A 16,679-nucleotide genomic window follows, 5' to 3' on the forward strand; every position below is an offset into this window, starting at 1 on the left:
TCCAAAATAATCTCCCATTAAAGTTTCTTTTTAAAGAATCTGGAAATAACAGTCACACATTGTCACTCCCAACTCATCAAATACCGCCGTTCCCCTTTGGCATCGGAGACCAATGCATGAGGTACCCTTCTTGTGTTAATTTTGGACATGTCAGGAACGGCGTGTCAATATACGCTCGTTATATGCGTTATATGTGTCCTTTCACAATAAAATTCTGTTTTCACAGGAAGTTAGGCTTATGTGACTCACGGGACTGACGATACTAACGACTCAGGTGACTAACGACTCATGTGACTAACAACTCAGGTGGCTTATGGGACTAACGATACCAACGAGTCACGTGACTAATGACTGACGTGACAAAACAAGTCAACGTTACTTTTAGTTTCACACAGGACACAAACAGTGGTCTTCCACCCCTCACGCCTGCCCTTAGCGGACTCTCACACTATTAATACTAAGTCACTTGCTCTGACTGTTGAATAACGCCGCGGGTGGGTTTACATTGGAGTTAGTTGAAAGCCCAGTTCGTCACATACTGTCGGGTTAAAGGGTTCCTCCGTGCGTTGGTTTCCGATGCCGAGGGGCGCTGCTCAAACGGCAGTAATTGACGAAAATTGAGAAAAATGGAAACATGACATCATCACAAAGAAGTGTTATTTATAGGACAATTTGACAAATGACTGCAATTCCATTTACAGCTGCACAACCACTGATTAACTATGAAATATTTACATGAAATCACTAGTGTTCAAAACCAACAATGCAAACGGCACCAAAAAGAAAAAGAAAAATCATTTATGCATTGAAGTGATTTTCTGAGTATAAAATGAGTCATTTCACTCCAAAGATCCTCTGAAGACTCATAGATTTGAGAGTGTATCATCCCTCTGCAATCCCCATAATGAATAGACACAGCAGCTCCCCAAACAGTAAAGACTGAACACAACACCTCACATGGTTATAATGGGATCCGTCCCTCCAATGGGACAAAGAGAACAATAAACATGTTTGTGTCTATTACTGAGATTACAACGGGATCCCTCGGTGGCTTTACTCGTGGCAGCAGTGTCCTTCGCTGTTGCAAACACACACATATAAATACTGGCCCTATAAAAACAGCACCATACTTCTCCCCTCGGGCACCAGCTCTGTTCCCTTTCCCCTCCCCTCCACCTCCTCAACCCTCTCTGCATCCTCCTCTCTCTTCCCTCGCCTCACCCAATCCCCCGAGGTGGATTAAATACAACCACACCTGTGATCATTTCTCATTTGTGAAGCCTCCAACACCAGTGGTCCAAAGGGACGCCGGGCACAAGCCGACAACGCCGCAGCTGCGAATTGCTGTTTTGCTGGCTTGGTAAATGCTCTAAAACATACATAGATTAGATGTTGTCACGCAAATACTTATCACATAAACAGGCTACGCAGGTACACAACGGAGCTCAATTAGTTATGAGGCGCTGTTCTCCTCGCTCGGCTAACTTTCTAAAGCTTATATAGATTATATTCTCCCGGGAAGATAATCGCTCATCAGAGTTCACAAATAAACACACAGCAAAAGTAGGTATGGGGCGGTGTGGTAATAAGACAATAATAAAGAAGGGCTATTTTGTGCTTTTAAAGCTGCACTCGGCTGGATTTTACGTAAATAATCACCAGCCTGATTTAAAAATGAGGCTGCAATAGAGACAAACTTCCTGTACTTTAATCAACACATCCATTACGTTTTCCAAAATGGGATTCTCGTGAACAGGAAGGGACAAAACCAAATAGTGTCTCCTAAACAGTGACATGTAAGCAGAGGAAGAAGCACTCACAATGTTTTACTTCAGTAAAAGTAACAATACCACAGTGTAAAAGTTACTCAAGTGACAGTACAGTGTAAGCATCAAAATAAACTTAAAGTACCAAAAGTAAAAATACTCGTTATGCAGAATAATATATATTATATTATTGAATCATAATTATTGATGCATTAATGTGTTCATCACTTTAATGTTGCAGCTGGTAAAGATGGACATAATTTTAACTATTTTTTGGGATACTTTACGAATGTTTGTCTGATAATTTATTTATATTTTATTAATATTTCTGGGATATTTTACTGATTTTATTTTTTCATATTTTACTGAAATTTTTTTTTTTATATTTTACTGATATTATTTTGGGTCTTTAATACATTTTTGTCTGACACTATGCAAATATATTTCTGCTATTTTACTTTTTTTATTTGTATTTATTTTACTGGTGTTCTTGGGATATATAACTAATATTTCTGGGATATTTTACTAACATTTTTGGGATGCTTACTTATTTTTTGGGATATTTTACTTATATTTTTTGGATATTTTACTAATATTTTTGGTATATTCTATTTTTTCAACACCTTAACACTGCAGCTGATTATCGTATTATTAATCTACAAAGTAATTTCAGTTATCAAATAAATGTAATGCAGTAAAAAGTTACCATATCTCTACATCTAAGATGTAAGATGTACACACAAAACGTTCTTACCTGAAGCGTTGGGTGTGTTCTGTCCATATCACCCCACGTTAGGACCCAAACCTGGTCATGTGACTTGTCATAGAGCATCTTAACTGGGAAAGGATCTGTTGTTACAGCCTAGAAGAGATGGACAGAGTGAGGAAAACATTAAATGAATTGTTCTTGAGCTAAATAAAATTACATTTCTGTCCGTTGGTGCTAAAAAGTCACAAAAGCCCAGCTGATGTTTAAGTGAAAGCCACAGAAACATGTCACTCGCCTACCATAAATATAAAGGAGAGGTCAACATCAGATATTTTTAAATTTGGGGCAAATAAACTAATGGATGAGAGAATAAAATCTGGACCTTGTTGAATGCAAAAAACTCATTTGTAAGAACTGCAGATGCGTAAAAGACCACGGGCCAGTTTCCCCAAATCAATGTGCGAACGCTGCTTACACACAGATCGCAAATGGTGCCAGCTTCCCACTTCACAAATGACTCACTTGCGAATTTATCTGCAAGTCCTCTTGCATGCCCATTAATAGGTTGCACATATGGAGCTTGTTTTAATTAGTTAAATGTGTCAAAATTAAGAGGAAGTTGCAAGTAGCAGCTTGCTTGTTGCAAATTTGGTGAAACAGGCCCCAGCACACTTCCCAACAAACCTTTACCCAACAATGAAACACACATAGGGGTAAGGTGTTATCACATCTTGGAAGAGATGGAGTACTAAGTAGGTGTAAATGCCAGAAAGTAAAGGAGATAAGTTGACAGCATGGGAACTTTTCCACTGTTACTGCTGGAGAGGTTTTTAGTGAGGATATCTGCCACACATCAGGTGAAAGAACAGAAATAATATAGAAGAACTAATATAGGAGAAAGGAGAGAAAAGAACAGGCAGACAGAAAAAAGAGAGAGGGAGATGTGGGGGTGGGGAGAATTCAACCTCAGGTCTGCTGCAATGTCAACAACAAGGAATAACACAATCCATTACCCTGCTTCTGGCTGGGTGGACAGGGAGCTGCTGACACCCTCACCAGTGGAGCGAGACCACAAGCTCTGTGTTCAGTAATGGGAGGTCCAGCCCTCTGCTCTGCACTGGTCAGCCAAGTGTCAACTCAGCATGTGTGTATGTACAGTACGTCGAGATGGTGGACTGCATCTCTGAATTTGCCTTTGAGTGCGTTTAGCTTCCTACGTGATGGGAGCAGAGGTAAAGCCGAGGTGAGGCCACATTGCAGCAGACTGGGAGGAAATGGACTAGATTTTGTGTCCACCTCTAAAAGTCCAACATCCTTTAACTCAGTGGTTCCCAAACCTTTTCTGCAGGGATAAAACATAAATTTCAAGCCCCCCCAGGCCAGTGCAGAACTATGCATCATTAATATTTAGCCTTTAGTATTCAACAACGCCGTGTAATAATTAAAGATATTGTCCATGCATTCCTTCTGTCAGAGTGGATAGAGTGCATTCACTGTACTCTGCCATCTTCTCTCTTGTTCTAAAGGCCATTGTTGAAAGGAAGCTACAAATGTGCTTTGTAAAAAAAAGAGCTTTGAAATAACAGAGAAAGAGAAGAAAAGAAAAAAAGGGAGGATGCATTAACCTCCTGCACCCAAAGGCCAGAGAGGGTCTTCAAGAAAGAGAGAGGGGGAGAGACAAGAGAGCGATGAAGGGGAGGAAAGCAGTCTTACAGTGATGGATGGAAAAAGAGAGAAAAAGTGGCAGCTGGTGGGCCGCAGTACACCAAACGTCACGACCTGAACTTTAGATGTTGTGAGAACATCTCACGTGTCAGAACGCACCTCTGTTTCTCCTTTCATTATATCACTTCACTTTCTTTTCTTTTTCCTTGTGATTATATTTTTGACTGAAAATGAACGTACATTAGAACAATTAAAGGTGCAGTGTGTGGGATTTGGCGACATCTAGCGGTGAGGTTGCAGATTGCAAATAACTTCTCTCATGTGCCAAGTGTGTAGGAGAACTACAGTGGCTGACGCGAAAACTTGGCCCTAGCCAGTGTTTGGTTTGTCCGTTCTGGGCTTCTCCAGAAACATGGCGGACTCTGTAAAGAGGACCTGCTCCTTATGTAGATATAAACATTTCATTCGAACGAAAACACAACGATTAATTTTCAGGTGAATATAGACTAAAGAAACATACTTATTAAAGAGGACCTATTATGCTTTTGTGCTTTTTCCCTTTCCTTTAGTGTGTTACAAAGCCCAAAGTCCACGTCAAAGGGAGCTACTCTCCCCAACAGAAACACTGCTCCTGAACTGCCTGAAACGCCTTGATTGAAGTCCCACCTTTTCTTCTGTAACGTGGCGATGTCACCAAGTAACACATTTGCATAATACCTGCCTATAGCGGCTAGTTTGGCACACCCTCAAACAAAGCTTGCAGAGTTTGTTTCGGTTGTCCAATCACAACAGAGTGGGCCAGCTGACCAATCAGAGCGGCTGGGCTTTTCAAGCTCAAACAGAGCGTTTCAGACAGAGGGTGAAAAGAAGTGCTGCAGCACAGCCATTGTGAGAAAAATAAAGCGTTTGTTGAACGTTAATGCGTGTAAACATGTTGGAGTAGAAACTTAAAATACAAGGCTACACCTAAAAATAAGCATAATTGGTCCTCTTTAATATTATATTCCATTTCTGCCCTTAAATGCGACACACTGCTCCTTTAACAGTTTTTTTGCATTTAGTCTAGTTTTAAGTGGAGCTCTCTCAGTATGTTGAGATCTTTTCATCTTTTCGATCATTTTTAGAACAAAACTTCTCAAATAACTGACATTATTGATAAAGGTGGAGTGGTAAAAAACTCCACTTTAAACCTTAAGCTGATAACAAGGTGAAGTTGCAGGCTTATAAAGACATTATTGCACTGCTGCTTACTCAGTTTGCCGTCTCTCTCATTCTCTCTACTCAGACTTTCTCCCTTCTGCTCTCCCGCCTCCTTCTCCTTGAGTTGGGCCTATTTCCTCTCATCTCGTACTTCAGTATAAATGATGTTGACCCTGGGAAGAACACCTGAGGGATTCAGTCTCTAAACAGCCCTTACAGGCAAGATGAATGGCGAGGCAGCCGGCACCCACCTGGGCACCATATTGTTTCAGGCGCTTGAGGTGCATTTGATTTATTTTACCTTGCATGTGGTCTTCTTACATCGGTGGCAGTTCAATAGCGTGGCAAGATGAATGCAATGCACCTCACGTTGGTGATGCTGTTTGACATGTAGCCAAACATTGGCTGTATGGATGTATATCGACTGGAAGTGTATATAGGTTTTGAATATATCTAATTCCTCCCCCCCAAGACTGGGGCCCAAATTCAGTTTAGCCATCATTAGTGGAGTAAAGCTGTGTTTTATCAACTTAAATCATCATTAAGTCATCCCACCTGTCAAGCTTTCCACTCTAGCAGGTTACAATGACAACTCTTTCAGATTTAACACTCGAAACTTATAGTAATTTTAAATTAAAAGGTCACCAGCGTGCAGAGAGTTTTCTAGCATGTAGGGCAGCCTATATGGCAGTGCATCGCATCTTCCAGTTTTTTAAGGGCACCCTAGAGTGCACTTTATCATGTTTTCTCTACTGCAAAGGCACCCTAGAGTGCACTTTATCATGTTTTCTCCATTTAAGGGCACCCTAGAGGGCACTTCCTCACATTTTGTCACCACTCTGTGAGTTGGTTGCAAATTTAAAATCTCCAACTACATTTATGATATCATGCTAAAGTTTTGTGTTGCAGGTAAAAAGTAGGCATCCTCAACAGTTGATGATCTTGTATTGCAGTGTAGAGCTAGTTAGGCCTGGTATTATAATAGGACTTTGGTGTGTTTGCCAGGTCTGATACCTGCTCCACCCACCTGCACAACCTTCTGCGCTTGAATATCGACAATCAGGAGTCGGCTCAGGAGGGGCTGGGTCACGTAGATGTACTTATCCCTGATGTTGACTGCTGAGGACCACACGCAGTGCTGAGGTGACACCCCTTCACCTTTAGGGCACATCTCCTCCTGGGAAGAACCAACAGAGAACAGAGAGGATGATGGGAGGAGGAAAAGAGCAACAGTGGGAGGAAAAGGTTCCTGGTGTGTTATAGATCAGCAGTATGATGCATTTTACTCCGTAAAGCCTCAGCAATGATTACGGGTGGGCCATAATTAAAAAAATTGTGTTATCTACTTAAATGTGAATCGCGTTGTGATGAAATGATCATATCATGGTATCAATTTACAAAATTCTTTGTGGTTTACATGGTACACATCTTAACCCCAAAACCATCTTGATGCCCTATTTGATGTATTAATAATCACCGGAACACAGATCATTGCATCAGTTCTTTTAATTATTGATTCATCTGTTAATTATTTTTTTTCAATTAACGATTATTGTTAAGTTCATAAAAGTTCCCAGAGTCCAAAGGGACATGTTTGAATTTCTTCCTTTGTCAAAACAACAGTCCAAAAGCCAAAGATGAGCAAAATCAAACAGAAAAAAATCTACAAATCCTCATTTTTACTTTTAACAAAGAACAATTCATCTTTCAAAATTGTTGTTTAATTTTCGCATTATTACTATCTGCAGCACTTAGTGTAATGTGATATCTATTTTTATTGGAAAAATATTCTTGTTAATGCGAGGCAGGGCACGTTTATTTGTAAAGCACCTTCCAACAACAATGTAATTCAAAGGTATTTATATGAGACATAAAAAGCATCTAGACAAGATATAAACGAAACACAAGACAATATACAAAGACACATAAAAATAGAAAGAGAAAAGTAAAGTAGAAGATAAAAATAAGATGAAAGAATAAGACGGGTTAAGCAGGAGAATAAAAATACAGTGCAGCTACAGTGCAGTGCATGATATGAATAAATAAACCCAAATTCAATTGAATAAAGGTTTAATAAAAGGTTTCAAGCCAAAAGGACTGAACTATTAATATAATAATATTGATTTCAACCATATAACCCAGTCCTACCAAAGGTGCATACTGATGTTTTCACCACTGCATGCTTTATTCCAATAATACTTTTATTATTGATGCTACTAATAATAGTCATAATGACTTGTTTCCACTTTTAGATTAGAAATCAGATTGAAAACATCAACAAATTCATAAAACACGGCTGACTCAAGTAACATATCGCCTCTACAGGCTCTGCAGCCTGCCGTCTTTGCTGACAAGACATTTATGCACACACTCCCTCTCTCTCTCACACACACACACACACACACACACACACACACACACATACTGTACATACACAAAGGTTATGTTTCAAGAGTTCCCACCTCCTCTCCACCCCACCAAAGTGGAGAAACTGCTGTTTACAGCAGGAACTGGCTAACACATGGCTTATTGAGTTTGTATTGATCTCTAATACAATTACAGGCTCCTGTAAAACCCAAATCGCTCTGAGGAACAAGCGACTTTTACCTTCTAAAGCCCATTGCTCTGGGAGAGGGATGTTCTCCAGTGGATTAAAAACCTCAGGGTCTGAAGTATAGACTTTATACAGTCTATCAGAGCTAGCTGCTGACTAATGGACACACAAGTAATCCCATTACATTAGTAAGGTGAGGAGCCCCACTCCGACAACAGGAAGGGGAAAAGAAGGAATGATGGGCTTCATTTTGTTGGCAATTTCCTTTCACACTGAATAACTATAGAATAGAACAAGATAGACGGATAAATAAATAGTAAAGATTGACACAGCTCTGTGATTTATCCCCTGTGGGTAAACAGCCAGCGGATACCCTTTATCCTCCAAAAAATGTCCGACTTGCTGTCGGTGACGTCACATTCCCATTCCCTTTTGCGCTATAATGTCAAGATTTGGACCTGAAACCATCAACAACACGTTGGTTTTAAGCTGAAAAAAAGTGATTCGGGGGTGTAGTTACACTTTAAAGAACACAACATGTACCTTGCAGTGCTTGTTTGGAGAATGGTACAACAACCTAATTAAGACCTATTACTGACTGGGGAGTAAGATGCTCTTAGCGGTGTACCTGATATGTCGTGATTGCGTGAGTGCCTTTCGTAATGTAAAAAACTAAGCGACATCTTTCTGTCTTGCACATAATTTGATTTGCAAAGGCATCAGCTCAGCAGTTACAAACGCCACCATCCTGAAATCTATTTAGTAATATATGGAGGCAGTTTTAAACTAGAATATAGGCTACTCAAGTCATTACCTGACGTGGCCATTTTTTTAATGTACTTTAATCTTATTGAATCTTTTACACTATTACATCTTGACAGTAAAAAAAAAATGACAGAACGTGCACTTACATAGGTAGCAACAATCCTCTCGGACCGCTTCATGTGTCTGCGGATCTCGCACTCACTGGGTTGAAGGACAGTGATGCCCTCGTCAGAAAACACATAGAACATATTCCCCACACTCAACCCTGGAGGAGAAGACAGGAGAGAAAAAAAAGCAACAAATACAAATTAAAAACAGCAGAAAATCCCCCTCCCATCTAATCTGACATTTGTGATGGGCATTTCAATTTCCCTGCTGGAGGACACACAGCGAGACTCCTGTTAGCATGCTATCGCGAGTTAACGGGGATGGGCAGTGTGTGGCTGCCAGCCATTACAAAGGGCCCTGTCAGCAACCTGTCCACAATATACTGTAGCAAGAAGAGGCATCACATTAAAGGCAGTGTCTCTAAGAAGAAACATTTCACATCTTGTTGTGTGAACAGCTGCTGATGAGATAGCAAGCATCACAGTCTGATGTAAAGGCATTTGGATGAGCAACACACTACTACTGCTGTGAGGAATACATCACATGAGCAGAGATGATAAGCATAAAACACATAAACACATTTGCGGCATGCACAGACTAAAACTACGATGATGATTGATTTGCCAGGCGGTTAAAACCAGGGGTGAGAGTAGATTGAAGTTGTTGCCGGTACTACTAGGCTACCTCGACCTTAAATCGCTTGATATTGTTCTCCTCCAACCCCCAGCTTCATGCATCCCTGAACACACGATTCAATGTCCGTATGGTGTAGAAACAAATTAGAAACACTTGACATCGTGTTTAGCAAATTATTTATTGAAATGGTGAAAGTGCTGCAGAATAATTTGTGTATAAGTTTTGAATTGTTATTCCGACTGGGGGGCATTCATGTGAATTTTATAAGTCGGGAACTTGTAACTCCAATTATTCCGACAACACAAAAATGCAGAAAAAAGCCATATCTGGCAATGTTAATGAAAGTGAAACAGCATTTGCCACATGTGTGAACAAATGAAGCTGTGATTAGGGATATTTGATACACCACACAGTTGTACCGGCACGGATACATAGCCTACAGTAGTGCACAGATGCCGTTTCCATGGTTGCCACGCATAGCGCATAGCGCCTGGCGTTTACTCGTGGAGCACTTGTCTGCATGACGAGCGCAGTCAGACCCCGCGGATCCAAGCGAGTGCGCTCGAGTAAACCGAAAACATGACCTCTTTGGCGGAGGTAACTAACTGTATGTTGACCTAATGTTGGCAGATGTGTTTTCTTGTTGGAAATGCGATCGTGAGTGGTGGGTTGCATGTGGGTTTTAGCAGGCAGTTGCTGTCCGGTACTGATCTTTTAGTGGTACATAGTACTGGATCGTACTGGCCTACTTTCATCCCTGGTTTTTGCACTATAATGCTGTGAGATAAACATAGTAGAAACACAAAATATATGTGCAGCCAATCCATGAATGACACAAAAACAAACACTTGTTCACACACATTGTGTTAATGAGGCAACTCTGCGTTGCTGATAAGTGCTCACAAATAATCCAAATGCTTACACTGCATTATCAACCACACTGTCTTCCTTGGGTTGAGCGATGATGTACAGTATATAAAACACATTGTGTTTGTATTGCACTCTAAACCGCGGTGGGTTTTCCAGTGCAGTAGTAAAACTGTACTTATGTCCGTGCTGATGTGGTAATAATATATACAGTATAAAAGCAGGATGGATTTGTATACTGCTGAAAACCACAGAGTTGTGTTTCTTATAGCCACCACACTGGGTCTGTGGTATTATTTGCAAAAAGCATAAAAATTCCTGCTCTTGTGCAAATGTGTCCTCCCCAGGTGATCTGAGAAACCGATTAGAAAGCACTCCAGCGAAAGGATGAAACACCTTAGGCATGCACGGAAGAAAGGAAGATTTGAAGTAAAGTTTTGCTGGAGAGAAAACAACTTTGCGGTTCTTCTGTACAATACGGCAAACATCTTGGAAAAGTGTAGATATATCCGGCTGCAGGCCCCGAAGAGCCACAAAACATGCCCACCATATTTCCTATTCACAAGAGTACAAAAGCCTTTTGAGGACTGTAATGTATTACCTTCTTCTCTCCACAGAATGTTCGCAACTGCAGATCCAGCCGTCGAAGCAATAGAAAAGGAAAAGAGGGGGAGAAAAAAGAGAGGAAAACATGAAATCACCTTCTGAGAAAGGAGACAGAAACAGAGGAGGTGATTTATCTCATGCCACGCCAAGACAAAACATATTTGACAGCTACAAAATGTTCCTCGCTGCTGTTGACAGCATCATATTTCCTCCTAAATCAAGAGATCACTTGGAAGTCATCGATTATTCTGTTTAATTTCAACCGGCCCGATAAGCTCTTTCTTGGTGGCGATGGTTAACTCAGCACAATGATGCAACCTAATGAAAGACCAAATATCAAAGGAGCATAAAATATCAGATTTGAGTGCTCGTCCCCGTTGTCCTATAAAATATGAGATAAAATGAGCAACTGTGCCGCCAGACGTTCATTTTTTTGGTTCCCGACTCCCCACGTCTGTTGGGTTGGGACATTATCAAGCTTATATTGTGTCGTCTGATTTCAGCATTACTATGAAAGGGTTATACCTTTGTCTAACTTACATCACTTAAATACTACTTACAATTATGTCTAACAAGCAGCCATGCCATTAGGATTCACGCCAGCTTACAAGCTCTCTTCTTTTTGGCATTGTCTTTGACAAAAGTAATATTTCTTTTAAATTTTCTACAGTAAAAGTTAAAACTTGACAAAGACTTACGGGTCTTCTTGGCCGAGTCTTCGACAAACAGAGAGGAGATATCCTCGTCCACTCCCACCTCGTTCTTGGCGATGCACGTGTAGGCTCCGGTGTCCTCGTACCGGACGCTGCCAATAAAGAGCTCACTGGCGTTTGCTATGAGAAGAGAGGAGACAAAAAAGAAAAGAAATGTGTTGCGTGTGTTGTTTGAAATCTTTAGGGGGTACATTACATATACATTTGGTGCATTAATAATACAAGGCTTCACAACAAACATGTCTGGCGTGGTTTCATCCAGACTCTAGACTGTTCAGTGTGTTAGAGTGAGACTAATTATCAACATTAGACACACACCAAATATCTGGACCAGACTAACTGGAACTTCTATTTCTTTTTCAAAAGAAATGTAATAACAAAACAAACAGGATTAAGAGTTGTTTGAATTTTACTCTTTTGATGTTTAGTTAAAAAAGGAAAACTTTGCCAATTTTCAACCATCTTATATCAGTACAATAGGGATAGTATTTGCAAATGAACAACGTTCAGCCTCCCTCCACCGCTGCTTCCATTGGTTAGTTAATTTGTGTTATTGTGTGACTTTGGCGTTTTAAAAGGTTAGTTCAGATTCACCAAAGTCACACAATAACCCAAACAAACTAGCCGATGGAGGCAGTGGTAGACCAGCAACTTCTGTGTTATGCGATGTAAAATTACTGTTTTTGTTAATGGAGTCTGGTGGCTTTGAGCATAGATGGATACAACGGCTTCAATTCCCCGTTGGAAAAGGAAAGTTCTGCCAAACGGCAAGGTAAAGTGTTGAAAGTATTCAAAATATAGCACACACTTAAACTGATATTGATCTTTTTAGGTGGGCTTTTCTTTTAGGTGTCTAAAATACATTTTCTGCTGCTGCTTTCCACCGCAGTACGTTTCTTTGCTCCCGTGTGGTAACTCCTGTCATCGTCATCTACTTCAGGTAATACACTGACTCAAGTAACCCAGAATTGGTCTATTTGTTTGTTTTGGGTTGGTGAAAAAAATGAATATGGTGCAAATATTGCTTAATCTTGTGTCATTAAGTATTAACATCTCTTTCAAAAGAGAGAAACCTGAAATGTAGCCAGTGTAGGTGTTATAACAAACTCTTTTTGTCATTTTTCAAATGTGACAAAAGCAAACTCATACCTTGTGGATGTGACATAGTCAACTCATCGGCCGTTAACGTGATTATAAACAGATAAACAACAGATATAGGCTCTTTCCCTGTCCGTTAAGACTGAGTGTGTTTGAATAATAAAGACACACCAGTAAAGTAACTTTCTGTAACTTCACACAGCTGCTTAATAAAAAATTCTATAACTACTTTACTTCAACATGACATACTTAACATACATAACATTAATACTTTACATTCTACTTCAAAAGCCTTTTTGTCTTTCAAGTCTAGTTTCATTTGTATTTTCTCCACATACTGTACAATGCTGCATTGTTTGCCTCGAGGCTGCAGCTGCAGGTGACGCTAGACGGAGGTGACAGGTGATGTCGGCCATGTGAAGACACAGAGGTCGTCGTCGGAGGCAGACTCTCTGATGTTTGCTGTAGCATCAAGCTCTGTGATGTACAGCTACACTCTGATCCTTCCTGTACCGTATGCAGCTCTATATTGATCACCACACACTTTACAGCATGGGGGGAGTGAATGATGTCGGGTGTCACAGTGGGGCTCTTAAAGGGCCATGTTGTGTAAGAACATGAAAGAAAGCTCCAGTTTTCATCCGTTTCTGTGCATCTCTTGATGCATCTGTAGCCTCTATGAACTTATATAACATGCACACTCTCCTGCTCTCAGTTTCTCCATCCTTCTTTTCTACTTTCTACTGTTAAAAGTTAAAGCTAACATACTTTAAGTGTTTGTCTTTCTGCAGGAACAATATTTACCAAATGACAATAAAGCCTACGCTTGCAAAAACACAGATTGTTCTCTTTTTAGTGTTGGAAATGATCTTCTAATTTAAGCCTACTGGGTTGTAAAATAACAAGACGTTACAGAAGTTGACGCAAAGCTTTTCACATTAGTGAAATGTCTTTCGGATTTTGATAATAATTCTCTTTTATCAGGGGAAAAGAGTGAAAAGCTTTGAAGTGAAAAGTGCCTTGAAGCAGGCCTTCACAGAACGAGACACCACTTTAATTACTTCTAATTCATAATTATGTTCTGATCAATTCTTATTGAAAACCACTGAATCAACCACTCATTAAATTAGTCTTTTTATCCTTATTTTGCAAAGCTGGTAGCAGTTGGTGATGACAGGGATTTTGAGTTAGTGTGTCTTTTTTTTCTTTCTTAAATTAGGACTTTTAGTCCTCTTTACTTCTACCCATGGGCTTATTACTGCAAGGGAAAATGGGCTATGTACCCATCTCTACAGTTCACCATAGTTCCACAACGGTTTATACCATCTTTCAGCTAATTGTTTTACTTTTCCAGCCTGCAACTTTACTGTTTGGTTCACTCTCAGCTTTGTTTTTGGCCAGAACAGACAGCAAAAAAAAAAACACTGTGCACTACCTGCTCTGCACCAAACAGCAGAAAGACAAATTTAGCAACTAGCTGGTAAATGTAGTGGAGCATTTAGTAGCTATACTGAAGAGCCAGATATTTCTCTGAGTAGTAAGTGGACATAAATTCATCAGGTGGCCAGAACAAGACTTCAAATGAATACAAATGTTTCTCCATATCTGCTGAATGTGTACAAATATACTACTGGAGAAAAATCTGTTGCTGCAGGCTAAGGCCCTGATCAGACAGAGTGTCTTTTAGCGGCCTGGGGCGGCTTTTTGTAATTGTTTTCATTGAGAGTGAAGCGTATTACGTGCTGCTTTTGAGTCGCTGAGTGCTTTGCGTCTTTACAGTAGCGCCCTGAATGCCTCGAGTTGAAAAGAATTCTACTCAGAGTGGAAAAAAAACTGACTTTTTTTCTCATTGTGGTGACTTTCACTGGATACCCAGAGCTATATGACTTTACCAACTGTAGTTACCATGATGTGAACAAAAAACATCAGGCCTTTAGGCTGTTGCTGGATACCTGGAGCTACTGGTTATGAGTTTACCAACCATCATGATCTGAACAGAAAACAGCAGGAGGCAAATTAGTGCTGTACTTGAGATTTACGGTAAGTTGTTTTCATTAATTTAAACTATACAATTAACTATTAGGTAGTGTACAGTTCATGGTTTTTGTTAAGCTATCGTTAGCACTCATTCGATGGTTGCCTAGCAACAATAAATAGAAAAAGACGCTACAAACTGCAAAAATCGCTCAAAAAGGTAGTGCCCTGCGTCTAGTGTTTTCTACCTGTAAAACACTCTCTGTCTGATCAGGTCCATAAATATATTTTTTTTAAGTCGGTAGAAACTTTAACTAATTAAATCGGGTGGAAATGAGGTCATGCTGAGTCAAGTGTCAACTGCCACTTAAAACACCCTTAGCTAGGATCACAAAGTGATTTGATTCTTGTGCCTCTGCTATCCCCACTACATTATCTGATGCGTTCTGTCGGCAAACATATAGACCAAAAAAATCAAATGTGTAACATTATAGATGGTGAGAGTTAGACCGATTAATCAGCGCTGATATGTTAATCCAGCCACGTAACCATCCATTCATGACATTAAATCACACTTTAGGATCCACCTTACGCCAGGAATATACACAAACATTAATGGTTTGTAAGAGTGGCATTTAAAAATGTAACGGGACACGCAACAGGACAGAACAGCGCATCGCCCATTGTAAATAAATAGAACATATTCCAACGATGTAATCCACCAAATCACACTTCAGTAGTTCTGTTAGGAATGATTAAATTCAGAGTGACAAAATAATGTATTTATTAAATACGGTGTATGCAAAATAGCCGACTAGCCTTCTGCAGAAGTTATCGGCCAGCTAATGGGCTTTTTCCTGCTCCAAACTATGGGCCCATAGTCATGAAAATCCATCCATGATCCTGCTTGATGTGTTGTAAATTGTCTTCATGACACTTAAGACGATTTCCTCTTTAATTACTACTAAACCAGTTAAAGGCATTTAGCTCACAGTTTTCACTCAACAGCCACAAATGCAGCTTGCAGCCAGCCATTGACCTTGATTAACGGGGGATGTGATTACAGTGATAATGGAAATGTGTTGTGCCTTCTTCCCACAACGCATCTGGGTCAGAAAAATGATATATAGCTAATGTCACACGTCAAGGTATCCCCGCAGCTGTGTTAAGAGGTTTGCTCTATAACAAACTAAACAACAGGGAATATCAGACTCGAGTGGTTTCAGCGGTGCGGACCGCTCCACAACACGGTTTCATTCACTCAGCAACACAAAGCAGTTTCTCTCTTTACTGTTTGACTGTGGCTCACAATCAATACTCCTCACTACCAACTGTCAGTGTGTGGTTCACATTTTACAGAAGCCAAATATGAGGACAGAGGCAGCACTTTTACAGTGTCTTTATTACACTCCTGACATTATATTCAGAAATGTGGAAATGATAGCAAAACTCGGCTCTTCTGATCTCTTTTTTTTAACGCATGGCTAGACAAAAATGGAAATGGAAACTACTTAATGTACTTTTCCTCTCTATTCTTTTCACTTAACTAAATGTTTTTAATGAAAACAGCGCATATAATCACTATGAGTAGGACTCCTGCCCCTCGCCGTTGCCCACATCAGTTGGCAAATCTGAAAACGTAGCCACTGCGGTGTTTATGTGTCGGCGAACCTTGCAGATCCTCCCAGGTTTGAGCGTCTGAGGGTTGATAACAGGCTATTACACACAGCCAATAAACTCTCCCTTAATGAGAACTAGGCAGTAAAAAGAAAAGTCATGCTCCACTCTGCTCCTTCTCTCTTATATTGAGAGTGTGTCTTTAGAAACACTCGTATAGCCTGGATAAGTAGCTGCCATCTCCTCACACACACACCGTATATTTAATTTTATTTTCTCTTTGCATTCACTTCTAAAGAACACATATGTTTATTTTGTCAAGGGAGCAAATCAAAGACAGTTGAAGAGGGGTGACCGCAATCTTGGTTTCATCACCTTGATATGGATTGCAGAACAAAAAT

General features: G+C 40.1%; 1 protein-coding gene and 1 long non-coding RNA gene across 5 annotated transcripts in view; one reads left to right on the forward strand and one right to left on the reverse strand.

Moving 5' to 3' along the window:
* The window catches only part of LOC119475609, a 110,636-nt gene extending 104,155 nt beyond the window's left edge, over positions 1-6,481 (forward strand). For 2 of the 3 annotated variants that reach the window (XR_005203835.1, XR_005203832.1), the window contains one exon: positions 6,346-6,481. This is a non-coding gene — a long non-coding RNA (uncharacterized LOC119475609). Of the gene's footprint in view, positions 1-5,425; positions 5,622-6,345 lie in introns of all 3 variants that reach the window. The other variant, XR_005203834.1, reaches the window with a different exon arrangement.
* fstl4 (follistatin-like 4) overlaps positions 1-16,679 on the reverse strand; it is a 314,390-nt gene that overhangs the window by 8,532 nt on the left and 289,179 nt on the right. For both annotated transcript variants that reach the window (XM_037748469.1, XM_037748471.1), the window contains 5 exons: positions 11,575-11,709; positions 10,872-10,898; positions 8,806-8,924; positions 6,368-6,517; positions 2,521-2,628 (listed from right to left, as the gene is read on the reverse strand). In XM_037748469.1, the coding sequence (XP_037604397.1) occupies positions 2,521-2,628; positions 6,368-6,517; positions 8,806-8,924; positions 10,872-10,898; positions 11,575-11,709 (539 nt within the window). The remainder of the gene's footprint in view (positions 1-2,520; positions 2,629-6,367; positions 6,518-8,805; positions 8,925-10,871; positions 10,899-11,574; positions 11,710-16,679) is intronic.

Source organism: Sebastes umbrosus, chromosome 17, assembly GCF_015220745.1.
Source record: "Sebastes umbrosus isolate fSebUmb1 chromosome 17, fSebUmb1.pri, whole genome shotgun sequence".
In the NCBI taxonomy this organism is placed as follows: Eukaryota; Metazoa; Chordata; class Actinopteri; order Perciformes; family Sebastidae; genus Sebastes; species Sebastes umbrosus.